Source organism: Diuraphis noxia, unplaced genomic scaffold (genome assembly GCF_037042655.1).
Source record: "Diuraphis noxia isolate RWA-SAM2 unplaced genomic scaffold, SU_Dnox_SAM2 contig0003, whole genome shotgun sequence".
Classification (NCBI taxonomy): Eukaryota; Metazoa; Arthropoda; class Insecta; order Hemiptera; family Aphididae; genus Diuraphis; species Diuraphis noxia.
In genome coordinates this window covers 68,938,730-68,964,127 of record NW_028301713.1, presented here as the reverse complement: position 1 = coordinate 68,964,127, position 25,398 = coordinate 68,938,730, and the positions used below count along the sequence as shown (strand labels likewise).

General features: G+C 28.0%; 1 protein-coding gene across 3 annotated transcripts in view; it reads right to left on the bottom strand.

The window, feature by feature from the left end:
* Window positions 1–25,398, bottom strand: part of Naam (Nicotinamide amidase) — a 28,804-nt gene extending 3,406 nt beyond the window's left edge. The window contains exons 1-11 of one of the 3 annotated variants that reach the window (XM_015515377.2): window positions 25,142–25,398; window positions 19,419–19,564; window positions 10,070–10,304; window positions 9,664–9,981; window positions 3,226–3,355; window positions 3,104–3,160; window positions 2,547–2,651; window positions 2,321–2,455; window positions 2,131–2,259; window positions 1,539–1,707; window positions 178–320 (exon numbers count right to left, since the gene is read on the bottom strand). In XM_015515377.2, coding sequence (XP_015370863.1) covers window positions 178–320; window positions 1,539–1,707; window positions 2,131–2,259; window positions 2,321–2,455; window positions 2,547–2,651; window positions 3,104–3,160; window positions 3,226–3,355; window positions 9,664–9,698 — 903 coding nt within the window. In that variant the 5' untranslated portion in view covers window positions 9,699–9,981; window positions 10,070–10,304; window positions 19,419–19,564; window positions 25,142–25,398. The remainder of the gene's footprint in view (window positions 1–177; window positions 321–1,538; window positions 1,708–2,130; window positions 2,260–2,320; window positions 2,456–2,546; window positions 2,652–3,103; window positions 3,161–3,225; window positions 3,356–9,663; window positions 9,982–10,069; window positions 10,305–19,418; window positions 19,565–25,141) is intronic. The other 2 variants (XM_015515376.2, XM_089224606.1) reach the window with 2 other exon arrangements.

The window sequence follows — 25,398 nt, the reverse complement described above, 5'->3', positions numbered from 1 at the left end:
GATTTTCCTTGGAAATACGACCATAGTTCTGTGTGTAGCGTAGGTACTGTTATTATGGACTGACAGCATAGTACCATGGATCACCGATACCATTTAATTCCTTAAATTATTATTATTTGCTTGTTTGTTTGTTTGTATGTTTTTTTTTCAATATAAAATAATAAAATAAAAATTCACCTCGTTCGACTGAACAATGACACCGTGATTTTTGACAACATTGTTTTTGGTTGTTTCAATGTCGCTCAAATCGACGCCTCTGCAACAATCATCGATTAATATCGTTCGGTATCCAATCGACAACGCATCTGCTGCAGTCGCACCTGAAAAAATTAAAAATATCCCCAAAACCGGAAACATGAAACGACTATAGTAACATTAGTAACGACACAGTCATACAACAATAAACAATCGTCATGCATTATAAAACTACCACAATGACTGCTATAACGATTTTATAATGTTTACAAATTTATAAATTACAATGACAATCAGTGATCAGTGGCGAAGGGAAATACTAAAATACTACGCCTAGTTTAATTAATTATTCTTTCTCGTATTATTATTTATTTATTTATCGATGTAAATTACTGTAATTTGTTGTAAATATTGTGATTTATTTACGCTTACAAATCATATATGTTATATTTTATACTATCAATAACCTTGTATGTTAGATACATTTTATATAAATAATAATAAAAAAATATCAGTGGCGAAACGGACATAGACGTAACTAATAATACACACCATTAATAATGTTAAAAATACATTTTAGTATTTAGGTAAGTACTGTTTGTTGTAAAATGTACACACAGGATCAGATACGTCATTTGGAAGGGTAATGTAAGGAGTGGCAATATACCATCAACTGGTTTTTGGTTTGGTGCAAGATTTTAAATGTACATAATACATTTTTTTATGTCGCATAAAATCATTACCAGACTAACATAGGTAACTAAATTTTTAAAATTTGAGTCGATTGTTTCATTAAATTATGTTAATTTAATGTATTATAATTTATGGATTGTTAGGTGGACATAATATGCTATATGCATGATGTGTATTTGTAATGTTGATGGATGAGGAATATAAAAATTGAGCATACAAATTTGATGAATTTTGAAATAAATCGAAATGCAACCATACCTACTATACAAAATAATATACAAATAAATATGTCAATAGTTAGTCTGCCCTTATGAAGGTATGTATGAATTATTAAATAATACAAATATCTATGACATCATATAGGCATAATGTTTAGGAATATTTTGCAGGTTAAGCAAAGAGTTTTGGAAGTTCCTTACACAAATTAATAAATAATTCTCCACATTATAAAATATTACAAAAATTAGTTTAGTTATTTAAATTCGCAAATCTGCATGGTCATACGACACAATGAGTAGGTATACGCGTAAACATGGATAATGTTCACATTTTTATTAAGAATATCGCTTTTACGTTCATTTCACCACTAATAAAAACACAGATGAACTATTATTTAGTATACATATAGACAATAATATTAATATACCTACCGACGCAAACGTCGTAAGCCAATCCGCACACGTAAATGTCGGTCGCGTTCAACTGAGCCAACTGTGTGCCTAATGTGGTCTGAGTCAATTTTTTGTTGTCCCAAAACACTGAATACGAATCTACGTCTGATATCGTTCCTTTGTATATTTTTACTGCATTGTCCACCACCTATATAAATGAAAAACATTGTAAGCTTTTCGGGTCTATAAACTTTGTCCAGCGAGATAACGCGTCGATTTTGCGCATCCATTCACGTCATACTGCCATCAAAACTGGTTCCCCTATGGCTGGATGTCGCTTGGGGATGCGTAGAAAATCCAAAATTTACTCGGCACGCGGCGCGTTCTCTCGCTGGACAGAGTTGGCATTATTATGATATATGAGTATATATACACTATAGTATATATACACTAAAACTTTCATATTATGACAAAGACTATGGCCAAAAAAAAAAAAAAAAATGTTCTATAGAAAAACTTCATTAAATAGAATTAAAAAAATGTAGTTAAAATTTTATTATGCTTGAAAACGTACCTATATGGTTAAATATGTATTATAAAAAATATTCGTTTTATGGAAGTTTCACCGTACCTTCAAGTCTTTATAGAGCTGAGCGCCCCAAGAGTCTTGGACACAGTGCTTTGGCCACAAACGTTGTTTTATCTTCGGAGATCCCTCAAATATCACGGTGTCATATAATTTTGCGTTGTCGGCTCTGATCTAAAATGAAACACATCAAGTGTTAAAATAAACCTGTTTTTGGTGTTTTTTTTATTATTACTGGTGACGACGAATCTAGAGGGCGCAAAGATAAGTTCTCGATGAACGATATGTGATCGATCGGGTGCCAGTCGTACGAATAAAATACAGAATCGAAATTCACAGTGTCCAACAGATGATTGATAGGCTCGATAATCTGAAGAAAAATCGCATTTTATTGTTTACAATATAACAATGTGAAACGAGAAAGTTAAATTATTTTTCTAGTACATAAAAATATTATATACCTCTAATCCGTTCTGTTGCGCAGAACAGTTGCTGATGTTCAACGAACCGGATATGAAATCGTTTTGGACGTCTATAATGAGAAATATGTTGACGGGTCTTATAATCTGAAATATAAATTATTAATTTAGTTGCAATCTTCAATACTGGATTCATATTTTGTTGTGAGAGTAGATCCTATAAGGTTATTGATCAGTGACGTACGAAGGGGGAGGGCTAACATACTGAAGCCCACTCACCATTGACTGTGTATTATTGTTATTTTTTATATTTTATATTTTTAAATTTCAACTGTAGTGAAACTATAGTGAATATATTATGAATATATCATATATTATATACGAGTGAGTCTATGACTATACGTATCAACGTCTTAACGAATTAGCTATATATGCTATAACTAATAAAAATAAAAAAGAAGAATTTACAGAAGTTGCACGAGCATTTTTAAATACCTCACCTATAAGCAACTGAAATTATTATAGACAGAATAAAATAAAAAAATAAAATTACATTTTATTGACCATTACATTTTGTCATTCTGCAATCTTATACTTACAGTCTTAATCCACTTATTCCAACACATAGCGAATTCTTGTCGATCAATTAAACCGTCCTGAAATCCAAGAGAACAAAATTATTCAATAATTATTTACCTAATTCATTATCCGCCTTATATACCCTTTTCGTATCGAATATGTTAAATATGTGTTTAAGGGTGTGGACATCGAGACTGTACACAATTCCGCGGTCATTGCGGAAGAGTCCTTTGCAGATACCGTCGAATTCTTCGATATTTAAAAAACCATCGCTGCAAACAAAACAAAGATTTTAAGGGGATGTACACCTGAAAATAGTTTCCCATCAATTCATTTTGGTATTTCCATGCATAATAAGTAGTAATATTAAGAAGGAGTCGTACTCGTACCCGCATGTGTAAAATTACAATGAAATTTTAAAATGCTCATAACTTGTTTTAAAATTAAAATAAAAAAAAGCCTACACTGTACCCTGAGTTATTACCTTTTAATTTGATGATAGGGAAATTCATTTTAATATTAAAAAACAGATAAATGGATTCCTCTAAACGTCTATTTTGTTATGTTTTGCATTACTAAGAGTAGTAAGACTGAGACAACATTTGTTTGATTTAAATTAATTTTGTATATAATGTACTATATTTGTATAGACTATGATAGATTATAGGTGTTCATAGTCGGATAGTCCACATATACAATGCCAATGAATGTCATAAATATTCAATTAGTCAATCTTAGGAGTAGGACCTAACCATTTACTGATTTATTATAATTTATAAATGCGTGTTTAAAACTAACTTTATTATAAATTAGTCTTTCATTTATCGATTTCATTAAATAATTAATAATTAATTTTCAATGTTTATTTTTCATTTGATTATATGGTAAAATAAGTTTTTATGTAATAACTTGTTTTATACGCCTGCAATGTAATCTCTAAATGAAAACTTCAAAGTTCATATTTATACACATACATACGACATACATGAACATAGCGTAGTAAATTTTAATTTCTGGGCTTCTTTTGAACGCTTTTTCAGAGTTTTAGGGTCAAAACTTAAGTGTAAGTAATTAAGTGTTTGAGACTCCAGTGATGTATAGAAATAAATAATCAAACTATATATTAAATAAATAAATAAATAGAGCTCTAGATGTTTATAGTAATTAGTAGCTATAGGTATAAATATTTAATGGTGCACACTGCTCCGCAGTACCTATACGATGCGCGACGCCTTGTGCGCACGACTATAGTGATGTAGACTACAAATTGTCTACAATGTAAGTATTCAAAACATCATATATATATATATATGCATTGAATAATTATTCATTTGGATTTTCTGACGTCACGCATCGATATTTATGTATCATATATCTAATTTGACCCAATTTATTACAGGAACTTATATTCAAACTTAAAAAGTCATAATCCCAATAAATTTTAAACGGGACAATCATTTTGTATTAACTACGAATAAGGAATAACGCAGAACAAACTTGTAAGTTGTGATACATATAATATTTAATACTAAACTTTCCAGTTGTCACTTATGATATAGTTAACCATAATACTTTTACACAAATTTAATATGTTCAAGTCGACATTTTGATTTAGTTTAAGCCCAAAATTAATATAAAATATACCTCATCAATTAACGTTTTTGTGGGATAATTTCAAACGATCATTATGCTTAGATTAGCAAGGATACATGCATGTATGGTTTTATACATAAATACTCGCATTAATGTAATATAGGTAGTCAAATACACCAACAGTCCACTTAATTATATTAAATTAAATCCAAATAACTATTTAGTACTCATATAGTACTAATGCAATACTTTTTTTATAAACTAAATAACGTTTTACAGACCCACGAAATTCGACATTTTTAAATAATTAGGCACCAAATCTAGATATATCATTCATCGTATCAAAAACATTACTTATTAAGTCATTTTATACAGAAGTATAATTATTATTCTTTACTTAAAATAAAAATCATTGAATTGTTATTTGCTAGTGTTTTATTCATTATCCACCTTTAAAGTAACTCATAAAGCACTGATTAACTCACCTATTATACTATAAATAGTGCTTATATAGCTGTTGCCAAGAAATTATAGGTACACTGTGAATCAATATTCGATACATCTCAAGGTTCAATAGATTTTAGAGTATCGAAATACTGTGAACACTCTAAATACTTTGCATGTATAAATAATGTAAATAATAAATATACAGAAGCGATGACTTACCTATACGTGTTTAATTTAATGATCAATGATCATTAAAGCTTTAAAAAAAAATTAATACCTAATAATAAATAGTAAAAATAATATAATTTTTTAAAAATCCAGATAATTAGTATTATTCAAAATCACCTTTACAGTTTAATGTAACTTTTTGTGTAACATTTAAAATACATTTTCTAACTGTCAAAAAAAAAAAAAAAAACAAATAATTAATATACAATTACATAAATTAACTACAATGTATAAAGGTCAATACTCAATGACAAACATTTAAAAATATTGTGTATATAGGTACTTCTTTCATTTTTTTATACTCAAAGCATATTTATTTTAATTTTTCTCTTATCACAGAATTATTTTGAATTTTGAATAATTTCAACACGGCCATTCTGGTTCACCACTGATATTTTTGGTAAGATTATACCAACTACTAGGAACTATATAATGATGCTACTTTATAGTAAGTTGAATCATTATAATATTATTAATTTTTTTAAATATTCAGGGAACCTATTTATGTAAGAATACATAGTATTGCAAATTGTATGAATATAATATAAAATTATAAAATATAACATCTAAATGATACCATATTTTTCACAAAAACTGGCCGTTATTAGTTAGTGGTTAGTTCATTACTTATTATAGGTATATGCATATTAGGACCGACAAGATCGATGTCGCATATTGTGCTCATAGGCGGTCCCAGGAATTTACATCAGGTGCAGCACATTAAATTTTAGTATACACATAGGTACCTATGTACTTATACCCCAAATTCCCAATATCATTACCAAACACATAAATACATACATGCACACACACAACATTTTATTCCATTTTAGATTCTGAGCGGAGCGATGAATGTATTGATTTTATCATGATGTGAGTTTTTTTTTTTTTTTTTGTGTCTGTCATCACGTTTTGGGACAGTAAAAGTGCTTCGATTTTTGACTTCAGTACCTCGTTCGATCAGAAAGTGAATCTAGTTGGTACTTTGGGGGGTCAAAACTAGAAATTTTTCAATACTTTTCTAAATAATCGAGAAAAACAAACTAAAAATTAAGGGAAAAACGGGAAATTTTACGCACACTCATTTTTCGACAAAATCGATTTTGGTTTTTGATGTAACTTTAAAACAAATGACCATAGATACATGAAATGTTCGACTTAAGTTGAACTATTTGTAGGCATTTGAAATTTTCGATCATTATTAGTTTTTTATTTAATATCGATAAAAATTTATTTGTTAGCTTGAAAATTTAATACAAGGCTCCTTACATATTTTAACAATAGCAGTTGAAAAATAAAAGAAATACTACATAGTCACAGTTTTTTTTTTTATAAGCATTCAAAGTTTGAATTTTGATAACATACGTAAAAATCATGAAAATTCGTAAATTATTTTAAGCTAGAAATTCATAAACAATTTTCATTTTATATCTAAGATTTGAAAATTGAATACATGGCTCCTATCATACTTTTACAATAGCAATTGAAAAATAAAATAAATTCGTAGTCTTAATTTTTTTTTACAAGCATTCAAGGTTTGAATTTTGACAACATATTATGTAAAAATCACGAAAATTCGCAAATTATTTTAAACTAGAAATTTATAAAAATTTTTCTTTTTAAATTTAAGATTTGAAAATTTTTAATAATCTATAATATATCCTAGACAGATAAACCGTCTTCGCTCAGAATCGTTTTTCGTATACAATGATATAATATCATTAGATTCAAATTTAATTCCATCCACTACAGTAACCCACTTGTAACCTACAGTACAGCAGAGCGACATCCACGACTTACCCACTTTTTTCTACTTGGACTTTTAAATCTTATTTATTTTTATAAACAGTTATGAATAATTATAATTAATATTATTATGTCAACTGATAAAAAAAAAAAACTTGAGGACGGTTGAAATGTTAGGTGCAGCACAGGCTGCAGTGGTTGCACCCGTAGGACCGCCTATGATTGTGCTGCAGAATAGGTATATCGTTTAACAAAAATAAATACAATATTACTCTCTGAAATACAGCTAAATAGCTAAATATCTAATATGTCAAGCTCAATAACAATTCAAAAAATACACACGTAGGTCACGTGTCGTATATAGGTACTATAGTATAGGTACCTATTATAGATTGAAGATACTCAAACTATACATATACCATCATAGGCATCATATACAATATACTATACTTATGCTTAACATAAAATAACTAATAGGAGTAGGTATATATACTACACTGACTATACTGAGCAGGTATACATACTTATTGTGCAGTTGAAGGCGTGTTATTCTCGTCAGAATAATATGTGACCGTAAATCCTTGAATATTTGGTATAATGGTTCAATATAATGTTTATGTATGAATATAGGTAAAGGGCACGGAGAATACGTACAATACGTGAAATATATAATGTTTAAAAAAGAAAGGCAGGATGTAATTAAAGCCACTGCATGATGGGTATTTGTAGGTGTGAATGATTTATTGTAAAAATAATAGCCGAGATAGGGCGAGACAACAATGAAGAAAAATGAGACATAAATTCCTAAGATAAAAATTTAAAATTTCGCCAATTATCGTGTTGTAAAATCTAAAAATTCGCAGGCGCTCAAATAACCGGTAATAAGTAGGTAACATCATACCGCTATTATACCATGATGCAGCTATACAACGCCTCGAGATACCACATATAGATATAAAATATTGTTGAGTACCTCTTTATACCAAATAAACGATTACTGTATTATAATACCTATTCATTAGAATTTTTAATAAATATAAGCTTTTGCTAATAAATTGTCGCGGTCTCACACCACTTAAGATTCAGTAGTTTGGTACCAACCATGTCAGCTTAAATTATCACTGGCAAAAAGTAGCTGGGCCCAATATTTTTTTATTTTTTTTTTTTTGACATACCTTTATTACTTTTGGATGTAAATTGCTTAAAAATACTGCTATATGAAAAAAAAATATAACTGTTTGTTAATAATTAATAAAACTAATATCAACAACAATAATAATAAAGTTTATTATACATACAATTAAGTTATTAACCCTTACTAAAATTGTGTTGTGTTTTAAAATAATTTATCAGATTAATAGCAGGTACTTATATCTGCGTTATTAAATAGAAAGTTTAAATATCATTGTTAATTTTTTTAATAGTCTTAAGCCTTGAAAACTATGGTCATTAGTATTTTGTTTGTGTGTGGGAGAGGGCTACGGTTAGCGGTATGTGCTGTTTACGGGACGAGGATTAATCTCAGAAAACCCGGGTGGTCACCCATCCGGGAGCTAGTGACGTCGGATTATGCTTGAAAGCAGCACACAATAGTTACTGCGGCTAATTACCGTGCACATCAGACTCCTTTTAATAATTTATCAGATTACGATACAGATATAATTAAAATAATTAATATGTTCGCAAGTTACAATAAAAATATTTAATTAAATAAATAGGTATCTCTGGCGATTAAATTATTTAGAAGGTCAAAATATACTTCAGTAGTTATATAATATTAAATAGAATAAATCATATTATTTTGTCAGTTCATAAACAATCAAATCGGTTGTTCAATATCTGAATTACTGAATATCTCGAATCATATTATGATTACCTATCTACTAACCCTACAAAATCATCAGACTGATATTTATTAATAAATCCATCATTATTTGTATTTTTGTAATCATAAATAGTAAGAAGTATAACATTTTAAGAGCCACGTTGAAGACGACAAAATCGTTCACCCAAACCGGCGTTAACAAAAAGCACACCGATATGACGTATTTGTACCATGTGGCATAACTTTACACCAGTTTGGACCAACGAATTTCTAGTTTAAGTATCTATCACAATAACTGTCATTGAACTCGGTGAAGACTAATTAATGATACAAAATTATAATAAAAATCATTATAAGTGATTAAATATACAGCGAACATCAGCGTGCGAAAAAAAAATACAGGAGACAGGAGCAAAGAGTCGGGATAGCCTGTAGGAGAGCCCGGAGAGGGGCTACCACTAATTCGAGAAGCTTTTCCCCTCTTATTTTTATAATAAAAACAGGTGATAATATTATGGTTAAATTGTTTTCCCATAAAATTCCATCACCCGCGGGTACATGTCATGGGGCGTGCAACGAGGGCCGATACGGGCGCAAAGAGATTTTTAGGGGCTAATTTTACGGAGGGAAAAAATTCTAAACAATACCATGACGTCGAAGCGATTGTATTCCTAGTTACACAATAAAATAATAATGCACTGAGCACAGCACACGGTAGTTAAACATGACGTATTATTTTACCCGTCCTTGTCGAAGGCGCTAAAGCAAGCGTCCATAATGGTGCCGGTGCCGCGAGCTCGGCGTGTCTATGGTTGTTCGTCGAACCGCCAGCCGGTGGTTGTACCTGCTGCGAGTGATGTGTGCGTCAACGGCGTAGCAAATTTCCCGCTCGTCGTTGTCGCGTGGTCAGCGTGACCGCGTCGAAATGTCGAATGTCTATTTTTACTGCGGTCGTCGACGAGAGCACCCGAACGGCGCGGCGCCGCCACTACTCACCGTGTACGCTTGTAAATAATAATGTATTATGACGCGTGTGTGCGTGTGATTTCGAAGAGATATCTGAAAAACACAGAAGGGAAAAATTGTTACGAACCTAATCGATAAAACGTTTTACAACAATAATAATATTTCGTATGTGCACGCAAACCTGTAACTGGTACTGACGACGACGACGACGACGACGGCTAGACGCGCGCTTGCAATGTGTCACATGGCAACGAGGACGTTTCGTTTGAAAAACTCGGCGGTAGCGCGCGTCGACGGTAGGCAGACGCGGCGGCGATTAGACAGCTGTGGGTCGGAGAGGGGGTGGAGTAACAGCGACGACCGGCTGTCGGGCAGTCGTGTTCGTGTGAAAAGACGAAAAGCATAACGATTTGTATCTAAAAAATATATTATAAACATTAAGGTACCGCCAAAATGCAAATATAATAATACACCGCTATCGCGTACGCCCGTTTTACGTTTTACCCCCCCCCCCCCCCCCCCCCGCTTTTACCAGTCACCACACTCGTTTTCGGGGATTTTCATTAATGGGTTCGACTCCGCCTTTTCATTTCTTTTTTTTCTCACGTGACCGATTTTTCTTTTCATTACTTTTTTAAGCTACCCATATTCGTTATAATCGTTTTCCGCAATACACACTCGCGCACATGCACACACATACAAGCCGGCACACACTGCAGCATAACACATTATTCATTATCGCGTTCAAGCGCGTGTTTATAGCTTATGTAACCAAATGTGCGCATATTTTTTTCGAAAACATTTTCGCCATGGGCTACGCATTAGGTTACAGATCTAATAAGTTTTTATTGATAACAAAACCGTAATTCATCAATATTTATCAACGTCTATAGACTATATGAATATACTAAAATCAGTAACATTTGCAGACTGCAGACCATTGATTTGACTGAAACGTAAAACCAATTCCCGACTTTAAAAAGTAAATAAATAATATATACCTATCATATAACTTTTACACTCCAATGTCATCGTTATTTTAATTACCTATAACATTTTACTGAAATGATGAATCGATTGAAAAATGAATGTCACAACACTCATAACCCCATGAATTATTTAATATAAATATGTGTGTTTATACAATTCAATTTCGTTAATTTATATATTTTATTATCATAATTCATAATTTATTATTCATTACCATAAATAGTTGACTTTGTTAAATAATTATTTGAAAAGTAAAATGATATTAAGTTACATTTATGTTATATTTTAGATTGATGTATGCTTAATAGTAATTACTCTCAGAAATAATAATAATTACCATTTACCATGTAGTCATTATTGGAAAAAATAATTTTTAATTAAACGTAATATTATCTATTTGGTTTTTGCGATAAATAAAACTGTTCTACACGTTAGACAATATAACTACATTTTAAAATAATGGTATTAAGATTGCAAATAACTAATTGAAATTTTTTTTCTCGTTTCAACATGTTTAATCTACTCACAGTTAAAGATATTGATGTTTAATTCTAATTAGGAATTATTTTTGACAACGTGTATTTTATCAGTTATTATTGCTCTAGACTGACCAGATTATTATCACAATTGATGAATAAGATAATCGCTTACAAATTATAAGCATTTGACTAATAACGATGACCGATATATAAGTAGTTAATATGAGATCAAGTGCAATTCAAATGTATAAAGTCTGCATCTTGGATTACGTATTGTTTTTTTCTATTTAGAACAATGACTCATGACAATTTATGTGTTAGTACCTACATAAAATATGTAGAAAAAAATTGATGTCAATAAGAAATTCAAAATTATATCGAATAATAATAATTTATGATCATTAATGCATTAAACAAATAAGAATTGAATTACCTAATAGTTGCGTTATTAAATATGTTTTGTTGGACATGACATTTATGCAAATCGCCTTTTGTAAAACTACGTCGGGGATTCAGAGATTTAATAACATCAAATAACATTTTAAACTTCATGATAAATTAAATACATACAGTAGTATACCTTCAAATTTAATAAACAAATGAGTAAATATTTTAAATATAAAATACTATTATACCAAAATAGCGGGATTCAAGCAGGAATCATCTATTTGCAACTAATTATAATAACTAATAAGTATCTTAGGTAGGATATTATGTACGTACGATTATTAAAATTAAGTGTTATATGCATATAGTGTATTTGTATTTCATATATATATAACAAAATAGGAGAGTATTTTTTTGTTGATTTTCTCATATTTAAAAATAATTTAATAGACTATATTTAATTATTATGTATTATATTATTATTAAGTACGAGTATGTACATAAAATTACGAATATTACTAATTACTATTGTTATTATTAATAATTATTTATTTACCAATAAAAATAAATATGAGTGTATCTATCTATATGCTATACTGTAAATAGAGGAACAGATTTCGAATAATAAAATGTCAAAGTTCAAAAAGTTTACCCTTCACATTCAAGGATTTTAGTTTTATTTTGACGCAATGTAATAATATGATATATAAAAAGTGTTAGTATTCTACAGAATTGCGTGTTCGAATTTTACGGAATATCACGAACTCAGTTTATTATAGATGGCAAAACTTTGATGGTTTTTACTATCAAATTATTGACGCAAATGTAATTGTTTTAGTTTTAGTCAAAACAACAATTATACCAATAAGGCAATAAATATTGTAAAAACTAGAGAAGTCGATTTGCTGTATAGTAGGTTTTGCGTGTACTTCGTCATTGACTTACTATGCAGTATGCGTGATAAACTGATAAATAATTGCTTACGAAAAACCATTCAGAACGGAGACTGTCCGCCTCTATTTTTAATTTCGATGTATATTATATTATTTATATTTTATATAATATTTTGTATTAACTTTATTGGGGACTCATTTTCCAATCGGTAAGGTTTTGTTTCGGTAGATCGAACTGATTTTTGCAAAAATGTATTATGCATATTGTGTATGTGGTGATTATTATTTTAATATCATATATTTATATTATTCCCAGAATTAACTTAAATCAAAACTGACATACCTATATAATATGCAAATAAACAGTGTAAATAGTTTAAAATTACCCTAAAATAATTAAACTCCTACTTATTGGCGAAAATCTTCCTGCAGACTCCAAGATTTTTTTAATCACGAAATAATGACTAAAATAATAAGATGAAAATTCGTTATTTGATATTCTGAGCTGTGAGCCACGGATGTATACATTTATTTTAACAACCTAGTATTAAGGCATTAGCGATTGAGTGACATAAATATTTAATCTGGTATTTATTATTTTTAGTGTGAGTATGTTTTTTTGTCTGTGCGTTTAACACCATTTCCAAATGACCAAATCCAAAACGCAGTTTAATATATTATGAGTCATGACATAATATGTTTATATAATATATTATGTATATAAATATAATTTTTAAAGACATTTATCTGCCTTTGCGGGTTAGGTACTAAATATGATCATTATACTCATTAGTCTTTGGTGTTAATACTCATAATAATTTGAAACTAAGAGAGTACATTTAAGTTCCAATACAAAACTCACCGGCAAATTGCAGCAAAACTACGGGTACACAAGAATAAGATCAATGTATCTCTAAATATTAAAAAAAGCAAATGAAAATTATTTGTAAAAAACCGGCTTTAAGAATTTACATACATATATATATATGTGTGTGTGTATTATGTATATAGGTATAATTCTACATAACGTATAAAAATGAGTCATTTTCGCTAAATTTTCTTACAGTTCAAAAAGGAATTATTCTAAAGGTTTAGATTCTTATTAAAAACTACTAACTATTGTACTAGGTAAACATAATATATTTAATACCTATTGTTTTCAATAAATTTATAATGTCATAGTTAATTGCAAAAGATTTAATGATTATACTATTGTATATCACATTATTAGAATTGTTTTTAAAAATAGTTCCTAAAATATCAGGATGTCTATCAGCTGATATTGTACCTAAAAGTCTGGCGAATAAAAGTTCGAAAGAATTATTAAAGTCAGAATAAAAGTTTGGTAAAAAATCCAATATTTATTTGTATAATTACTTGATACACATTACACACGCAGGTACTATTATTTTTTAAAATACCACATGCAAATCTTACCATTTTAACATGAAGTCATGAACTTACTTTTTTTAGATACATAAATAAATAATCATAAAAGAAAATCTTTAAAAATAATTATAATGTAAATTAATATGTTTTATTAACTATGAACGATTTACAATGTAGCATAATTATTATGTATAAATACAGCGGAACCTCGATAACTCGAACCTTTATAAGTCGAATTTTCAATAACTTGAACTTTTTTTTCGCCCCCAACCGATTCGTGTTATCAAGGTTCCGCTGTATTATACAGTGTAATATAGTTCAGTATCAGTGGCAGATTAGTTAAGCCAGCTACCAAGAAAAGGAAAATCTCGGTAGGTCGCTTGAAATTTGTGCCGATCGTATGCGTGTGGGTGCAAATAAATTCATGTTTAAAATATGATTAGCAGTCGCCACCTATTAACATATTAAAGCTAGATAAAATGTTAGATGTATTTTTGGCCCAGTGAATATTATGTAAATTGCAGGCCGATACATATACCAATCCGTCCTGCTCTGTTCACTTTATTGGATAGAATACTTATACGGCAATTTAAACAAAATCACGACAATTTGAAAATTATAATTACAGCTGATAATGTATATGATTTTCAATTTTTATGGCACACAATTGAACATTGAAAATGAGATTTCTCGTTATTATTTCATATATTGTCACAAAAAAAATAAAATAAAAATAAATATATGTTCACCGATTTGTAGTTATACTTATTTTAAATTAGAATTTTAATTTTATATTCAAACGAACATTTTAGTTACTTTTAGATTCTGAACGGATAGTGATGAATGTATTGATATTACAATGATGTGTGAGTGTTTTTTTTTGTGTCTGTGTACTGCATAACTAGTCGAAATAATGCTTGAATTTCAAACTTTGGGGGTGGTTTCTGATGTAAAAGTGAATATCCTTGGTGCATTATAAAGGTCAAAAGTAAATGTTTTCCATCAGTTTTCAAAAAAATAAAAAAATAAATGACAGAAAAACGGAAAATTTTATGCAAAACCAGTTTTCGACCAAATCGATTTTTTTATATGGTTGTAATTCAAAAAATAATCACTGTAAATACTTGAAATTTTCAACAAATGTTTATGTTAATGTTATCTATATAAAGTTTAATTTTCAAAAAATTTTGACTTTTTTTGAGTTATTTATAGACCACTGAAATTTTCGATTTGTATGAGAATTTTTTTTTAAGTGTCGGTAAAAAAATTTTGGATGACCAAAAAAACTTGAAAATTTAATACAAGGTTCCTTATGAATTGTTCTTATTGTAGCTAAAAAAAAATTAAAAATCGTAAGTCACAATTTTTTTTATAAGTGTTTATACTTAAAACTTTTACGAAATCTGTCGAAAACGCGAAAATTTGCAAGTAATTTTGAAGTTGAAAAATCATAAAATTGTTTTTGTTTATAACTAAGGATTAAAAACACAACACTAAGTTTTCCTTCAAGTGGCTATTATAGAGAAAACTCGAAGCATCATTATTGGAAAAATTTTAAATAGGTACGTCTGAATTTTAAATTTTTACGAAATAGCGTAACGATAATGATTTATCCTCAAACGATTTTAAATATTTGTTATTATTCAAAAAGTATAAGTCGTAGATACTTGAAAATTTTACCAGTTATTTAGATTGGCATTTTCTTTTCATGATTTAATTTTCAAAATATTTTGACCTTTTTTGAGATATTTATAGACAACTGAAATTTTTTTGGTCCTATCAAATACTTGAAAATTAATACAAAGTTCCTCATAAATTATTCTTATAGTGATTAAAAAATTATAAGAATACATATAGGCACAACTTTTGTTTATTAGCATTTGAAGTTCAAATATTGACAAAAATTCGTCAAAACCATGAATATTTGCAAATTATTTTGTAGTTCAAAATTCAAAAAATTGTTTGTATTTATATCTAAAGTTAAAAAATTCAACATTAAGTTTTGCTTCAAATAGCTATAATGAAAATTTGAAGCGTCATTAGAGGAAAAAATGTTTTGAGCGTTTGAGTTTTAAATTTTTATGAAATCGGGTAATGATAACGATTTATCCTCAAACCAGGTATTCGTATATATAAGGTATTATGAATTATGATAACTACATGTCTACATGCAATTTTTTTGGAAAAATTGTTTAACCATGCCTTATGCAAAATGCGTCCTAATTGAAAAATAAAATATTTGTTTCAAAATATATGACAATATTTAAATATAATACATCCTAGACTGACAAATCATCTCCGTTCAGAATCGTTTTTCGTATATACAATGATACCTATCATTGCATTCAAATCTAACCTGCCATAGTCAGAGGTCCACCCCACCACCTAATTTTACAGCAGAGCGACATCCACTTACCCGCTTTTTTTTTTATTTATCGGATTAACCGTATGTTATTTATTGTAACTTTTATACCAGATATATAATGACGACTTGAACACCGCGGGATATGCATATTAGAGGTTCTTTCTCGGAGGCCATCAGAAAACTGTGGGAAATAATATTTGTCTATAGCTTCCGCATAATAGGTACGAATATAAATTAAAAAGTAAGCTATAACTTACGAATTTTGTTTTATTAGCGGGTCTGTGTAACTTATAAAATTATGTAAGTCTATGCTGCTGAGAAAACTGAGCAGGGGCTAGAAATTTCGCACCTACATGAATTTCGCGCTATTCCAAATTACTGCAGCGCCAAGCCGGTCTTGGCTTTAACAACCCAATGTATTATTAATAATAGCAAGATAAATTACCTCTTCTAATAAATTACTGGAGTGATGACCATCTCCACCATATATGTATTTTGAGCGGGCACTAGTAATTTTAATGTGGAAATTTAAAAAATAATAAACAATGAAAAATACATTAAGTATTTCACCAAACAGTTGTTATTTCCATTAAAAACTGTAATTTTCACATTTTATAGTATTTGTAGTACAAAATTTGAATTTGAATCTGGCACGCGAACTCTTTTTAATTATGAATATGACCGAGGTGTCAAAAAAAGGTTGCCAACTACTGTTATAGATAATACCTACATCGTATATTATGTTGTATTTAATTTGATCTTACATACATTATACGTTAAATTCGCAGTTATATTATATTGGCTTTCACATATTAAATATAACAAGAACTGTTGGTAAATCGATAAACTTTTCTGAAAAATTTAAAATAGAGAAAATAATATCATGTCAATAAAAAAATTTACGCCAACCTATCACGCTAGTGGTCTAGGTATACCGTAAACTTTTCAATGAGAATTTATCATGTCAAACACAAATTTATTTTCCTCAACCGTTATTGATTGTATTTCGTGTGTTTAAAGAAGTTTTAGCATGAAATTGGTTCTTTGAAAATAAATAATAAATTCTACATTAATGCGTTGTATAATATTTTATTAGCTTGCAAAGAATTGGAATGATTAATATTTCTGTTAAAAATGCTTAATGTCATTTTATAAATAGATAACGTATAGTACGTTTTACTATAAAAGTAAAACAACTAAATACTAAATCCTAAACAATATGTATACATTATAGTATATGAATATGTTCGGATTAATAATTAAAATAAATGAATTTTCTTTATCATGATTAGAAATTATATCAAAGTTCATTTTAGTATTATTATCTAGGTAGGTATACCTATAGTTTCTCAATTAAAGTAAATAAATTATAAATAACTACCTATAATAAGAAACAAAATATTGTTATAATTTAAGAAATTATTATTATAAAGTTAATTGTCCATAGTGTTTGTACTTGTATTTACCTCTGCTTATCAATTATAATGTATTATATGTATAGAATAGTTACCATTGCCTATATGATACGTAGATATAATTTTAGATCAAATTTCAAAAAATACATACTTTTATATCTACGATGAAAAAAAACATGTTATCTATAAATTATAAAGTTATAATTACGTATAAAATTAAAGAGCAACTATATACATCATACAATTTAGTTTTAGAAAATTCCACACGAGGTTTAATTATTCTCATAGTGCCAAATATAGTCCCAATTATTTGAAGGCAATAAACATGATATACATAATCGTACAGAAAGCCACACCCGCATATTATGTTGTCTTCGTCTTACAAGTGCGTAACATTTAACAAGTTTTATGCTCAGCAGTTTAAATTTAGAGTGAATTGACTTCTTATAAAAATTAAAGGTAACATCAAGGTTTTCACCAAGGCTTTTTATTATATTTTAATTTCAAAGAGAGTTATAAATATTTTAAGATTTAATTACATAAGATAATAATTTTATATTTTATATTACGCACTTATAAGACGGAAACAACACATGCGGGTGTGGCGTATTCTTAACAGGTAAGAATTCAGGTTATTATTCCAGTAAAACCTCTCTATAACGGATGCTTTATATTAAACGGAGTCCTCCTTAAGATGTCAATAATCTCAGTGCAAAATATATATGCAATTTCTACTTCTCTATGACAGGAAACTCTTTATTACCGAAAAATTGTTTGGTCTCATGCGATTCCGTCATAGAGAGGTTTCACTGTAGTATGTATTTAATAGCATCCATTCGACAGTATTACCATTGAGTATAGATATATATATATATATATACTATCTATACTCAATGGTATTACCATACCTAATCTTTTACATTTAATATTTTTTATTTTTGATAGACGTACCTAGACTATGCCTAGACCTATATGCATATAAAATATATTTTAAATTAATTATTTCAGTTTATTGGATATTAAATAGCCAATAGTTAGGCAAATCCACAAGAATCTAACCAAATATCCTATGCAATTAGGAACTGAAATATCAATATTTTTATTTCTATAGGTACATCAATTATGATGCATGATCATTCCAATGTTGTAATATTTTACATAGGTACTTACACCTACTTACACATTGATAAATGATAACACGCGTTACTTCACTATAAAAGCTAACAACACAATATTGGTTCTGCTGAACATGAACGCAAATTAGTAAGACGGAAATAGGAGATAATTTACGCGAGTTCTGATTGTGAAGTCATTAAATTTGGTAATTATTACCTATGTACTCATCATATATACGAGACATACATTGGAACATCATTAGCTCAAATCCAAAAAACAAGAAAAATTCTATACATACGTTTTAGGTTCAGGACAATATTCTGAATTTGACACTTGGACAAGGTCCAAAAATTATAAGAATGATTATTGGCCCGTTATAGCATGCTCGGTTTGTTATTATTGTTAATATCGTTAATATTTTAATATTTTTTAAGCTTCTATTAAACATAAACCTAATATTTATAAGTTATTAGTAGTAATAGTAGTTATTACTTACCTACTGAATCTACGAGACTGCAATAACTAGGTATTATGGAATATGGAAATATATAATTTACACGTAATGGTCCATGTATTTAGCAGTAGATACTTATTACTTTACATCATGGTTCAATTCTTTTAGGTTTTGTCAGTCGTGATGCACTGTTTTTTAGAAAAAAAATTAGGTTTATAATATTATACTATATTCGTTATTTCCTTAAATTATAAGAGTATAAATTTTAAGGTATAATTTTGAGAATTAGATCGTATAATATCCTTTACTATAATCCTTTAATACGGTTCAGTACCAAAAATGTTCCTAATCAATATTAGCTTATCCAATTATAAATCATATTAACTAAATAAGTTAATATTATTGGTGGAGCGAGGGTTTTTATGCAATATAATTTCAATTATTTAAGTCACTACTTTTATATTTCAATGATATTAAAAAAAGGTCTTTTAAATTGATAATATAATTGATATACAGTGAAATCTCTATATAACGGAATCGCATGCGGGATCAAACATTTTTCGGTTATAAAGAGATAGAAATTGCATATATTTTTTGTACTGGGCCTAATGACATTACCCGCGCGTCATAAGGAGGATTCCATTAAAATAGACGGTCAATTATGTATAGTCTTATAGAGAGATTTTACTGTATATTTAAAAATATGTATTTATTATTAAAATGAAAAAAAAAATTGATAAAAAAGACAATTTCAATTATTTACATCACAAATGCATACAATATTATAATATTGGTACTTATATTAAAATATTGTAAAAATATATTATAAAATATAAGTTAAAATATTTTTTTTTGTTAACCATACACTCATCCCAGTTTTTCTTCAGTAAAACTATGACGTTTATTGGTCAATATATTTTAAGATGCTAAAAACGACTATCGTTCGAAGCCAACCGAAGTGGTTGGGGCATTTTTGAAACAACTAAGTAACAAGACAACTTGTTGGGTCTTGATAATGATAAATATCAAGTTGAACGTTTTCGCTTAATAGTATAGCATTAATTTGTGGTAGAATTACCAGATCTTTATTTTTATTGGAAAAATCACATTTTATTTGTTTGAAGTGTAGTCCTCGCTTCACTCCAGGAATAGCTTGAATTTTTTCTTTTATTTCATCAATTGTTATTGAAATGTTTTCACGTAATGCCATATGTTGAGATTATAGTTTCTTTTTTGCGATTAACATTAAAGAATAATATATTTTAGGAAGTAATCGATTTATAAATGTATCTTTATTTAATTTAATTTGCATTTCCAGTGGACATTTTTTTTGTGATAAAGATTGAAAAACTTGTAAGGAATCTTATATTAAATTTTTAAATCTTGGTTAAAAAAAGGAAAATTTTTAATGAATTTCTAGCTTAAAATAATTTGTGAATTTTTGTGATTTTTACGTATTTTGTCAATATTCAAACTTTGAATACTTATAAAAAAAAATTGTAAAAATGAATTTCTTTTATTTTTTAACTGATATTGTAATAATATATTAAGAGCCTTGTATTAAATTTTCAAGATTTTCTACCGAAAAAATAAATTTTTATCGATTTTAATTTAAAAAAAAAAAAAATAATGATTGAAAATTGCATATACCTATGAATAGTTAAACTTAAGTCAAAATTTTTAAAAATTTCATGGTGGATAGAATATAGGTACTTATATAAACATTCAGTGAAAATGTAATGTATCAATGGTCATTCGTTTTAATGTTACATCAAAAATCAAAATCGATTTCGTCGAAAACTGATTGTACGTAAAATTTCCTGTTTTTCCGTTAATTTTTAGTTTATTTATCCTGATTATTTAGAAAAATATTAAGAATTTCTAGTTTTGATCCCTCAAAGTATCAACTAGATTCACTTTCTGATTTAACAAGGTACTGAAGTTAAAAGTCAATGCATTTTTACTGCCCCATAACGTAATGACAAACACAAAAAAAAATTCATGGTTTTGACGAATTTTTGTCAATATTTGAATTTCAAATGCTAATTAAAAAAAAAATTGTGCCTATGTATTCTTATAATGTTTTTATTCACTATAAGAATAACTTATAAGGAAGTTTGTATTAAATTTTCAAGTATTTTGATAGGGCCAAAAATATTTTATTGACACTTCAAAAAAATGTTTTCAGACAAATTGAAAATTAAATCATGTAAAGAAAATGCCAATCTTAATAACTGATAAAATTTTCAAGTATCTACGACTTATACTTTTTGAACAATAACAAATATTTAAAATCGTTTCAGGATAAATCGTTATCGTTACGCTAATTCGTAAAAAGTTAAAATTCAAACGCACTTAAAATTTTTCCTATAATGATGCTTCGAGTTTTCTCTATAATAGCTACTTAAAGGAAAACTTAGTGTTGTGTTTTTAATCCTTAGTTATAAACAAAAACAATTTTATGATTTTTCAACTTCAAAATTACTTGCAAATTTTCGCGTTTTCGACAGATTTCGTAAAATTTTGAACTGTAAACGCTTATTAAAAAAAATTGTGATTTACGATTTTTAATTCCAACATTTTTTTACCAACACTTCAAAAAAAAAATTCTCAAAAAAATTGAAAATTTCAGTGGTCTATAAATAACTCAAAAAAAGTCAAAAATTTTTGAAAATTAAACTGTATATAGATAACACTAACATAAACATTTGGTGAAAATTTCAAGTATTTACAGTGATTAGTTTTTGAATGACAACCATATAAAAAAACCGATTTGGTCGAAAACTGATTTTGCGTAAAAATTCCCGTTTTTCTGTCATTTTTTTTTTGTTTTTCGCGATTTTTTTGAAAACTGTTTTTGAGCTCTATAATGCACCAAGGATCTTCAATTCTACATCGGAAACCACCCCCAAAGTTTGAAATCGAAGCATTATTTCGACTAGTTATGCTGTACACAGACACACACAAAAAAAACACACACATCATTGTAAAATCAATACATTCATCACTTCGTTCAGAATCTAAAATTAGGTACTTTTAAAATAAATTCCAAATTAATCAAATAAAATTCACGATACACCCGACTCACTCAGTCATTTTCATAGTAGGTATATACAATTTATTATACAGTATTAAAATAAGTCATTAACGACACTACCTATTTCAATTAGAATATAAAGCATACTCTAGAAATTTTAAGTTCCCGTGAATAATATTTATAAATTACAATAATATAACTAAAATTGTTATTCTTGGTTATTTAATATGTAATTTCATACAAATCTGAACTTAGATTTTTTTTTCATAGAATTAACTACTTACTTGGAACCTTGTTTTAAATTTTCAATCTTTAGCTATAAAAGTCAAACATTTTATAAATTTTTAACAACTAAACTTAACTTTAAATGGTTATAAAAATAAACGTGCCTAATATTTTTAATATTTTCCAACTGATATTATATCAACTTATGGGGAACCTAGTATTAAATTTTCAAGTTTTTTGACCAATTGAATACCATTTTATTGACATTTATAGAATAAAATACTAAAAAAAGAAAAATTTCAAATGTAGCAACATAGTTAAAATATTTTGAAAATATTATCAAGTAATTGATAATAAATGAACATTTGGTATAAATTTAAAGTTTCTACAGTTATTCGTTTTTAAATAACAAAAAAATATGAATATCGGTACAAGAGAAATTGAGTGAATATAATGCTCATAAGAATTTGACTTTCCGGCAGATATTTTTTATTTAATAAAAAAAGACAAACCCATGAAGAATCTTGTATTGAATTTTTAAACCTTAAATTTAAAAAAAATACATTTTTATGAATTTCGAACTCAAAATAAATTGTGAATTTTCGTGATTTTTACGTATTTTGTCAAAATTCGAATTTTAAATGCTTATTTTGAAAAAAATGTTGAACTTTTATTTTTAATATTTTTTGATTGTCTTTGTAACAATTATTTAGACTCTTGTATTAAATTTTGAAGCTTTTGTACCCACCGAATAAACTTTTATTGTAATTTATATAAAAAAAACTAAAATGATTGAACATTTTAAATGTCTATAAATAACTTAAAAAGATTTGAAATGTTTTGAAAATGTTATCAAGTAATTATAGAAAATGTCAGTATAAATATTTAGTGAAAATTGCATGTGTCTACAGTTAGGTAAGGCTACCTACGGTAGAGTTACGCCAATATCAAAATTCGATTTTCTCAAAAAATGATTTTGGGTAAAAAATCCCGTTTTTCCTTAATTTTTTATTTGTTTTTGTTTTGAAAACTACTAGGAATTCAAAATTTGAACTTCCCAATACACCAATTAGATTCACTTTCCAACCAAAAAAGCAACTGAAATTGAAAATCGATACATTATTTCGACCGACAACTTATCGTGTACACAAACAACAAAAACACAACATAGTCAAGTCAATACATTCATTGTTCAGTTCAGGATCTAAAATTCGCCAGTAACTTCAAACTATTATGATTAGTAAAGATTAGGTACTGCCAAAAATCCAAATATGTGAGAAGGAAAAAACATACAATTGCATGTAGCTCAAGTCCAAAATGACAAAACTCTCAATATGACATTGTATGTATAGGTAGTTATTATTTAAATAATCGGTGAATAAAATGATGATATACGTATGATAATTCAAAATTTCATACATTACAAACGCGTATTCTTGGTTCACGGTTCAAACAAATTCGTAGTTTTTTGACATTTATAATAATACGAATAATAGACGGTGACTCTACTAATCTATTTATTAGGTAGGTACCATTGATTATACGTACATACTGTAAATAATCAATACTAGTACATACTATTCAAATTTATTGTATATTCGTAATTACTAATTCGTGAATAATGTTTACAACATTCGACATAACTAATAATTGACAGTTGGACAGCTTGCATTTTAGCTTTTTCAAAATTTAAAGAATGCATATAGGTACCATGTATTAATTTGTTTGTATTTAAATCGGAAACAATATTTTAAAAATCACGAATTTCAACAATTTCGTATTTTTGACAAATCGACAATATTGACTGATACCTATATAAATATATTTTTTTCCGATTTAGAACCGATAGATATAAATGTATTAATTTATTATGATCCACATAAATATATACTATATTTATTCATTACTCACTACAGGGATTAATTTTAACCTCTACAGTCTATGCAGACTAAGTCTAATAAGATTTTGAAGAAAATACGTGAAAATTACCAGTAGTTAAACAAAAATATTTTATGGCTATGTAATAATATCTATCGTGGGCTAGTCGTGGTTCCCAACCTTATATTACAGTAACCCTAACATTAAAAATTTTTAAACTCAACGTTTCGCAACTCTTTAAAACGTATTACCTATAGTTAGAAAACATAGTTCTCGTATTTTATTAACATTAAATTATAGACAAAAATAATAAAAAATAGATATTCTAATTTATAATATTCATACAACGATTTTTTTTACCTGATCAATCATTTTGGGAAGATTTATATTTTTTTGTATTCACAAAGATCATGTACTAATAATATGTATATTATACACTTGTGAGTCGTGACCCACTATAAAAACCTGATGCTTGAAACCACTGGTGTAGTGGCGTAAGTTATTTTACGGATTTAGCATCATCTTAATTTTTTATAGTGAGTACCTACAACACAACTCTATCCTAATCCTAAGCACTAAGTAATACGGGTTTTTAGTAAAACTATAACGCATAAGATATACTCACGGAAAGTTTGGGTTACGGATAACGATGGATTATGGTGCGTCGAGGCACCATCGGACATTAAATTGACATGGTAGTAATGTAGTATGGTACCTACGCGGGCTACGGTGGTGGTATTTCTGTAATTTAAATTCTCAAATTGTTATACTCTTTTTTATTTATTCCACTATATTTTACATGTGTTATATTTTTGTTTCTTTCGATTTTAAAAATTAAACCGTTAAAAACTTAAAAAAAAAGTTCTAAAATTTACAAAATAC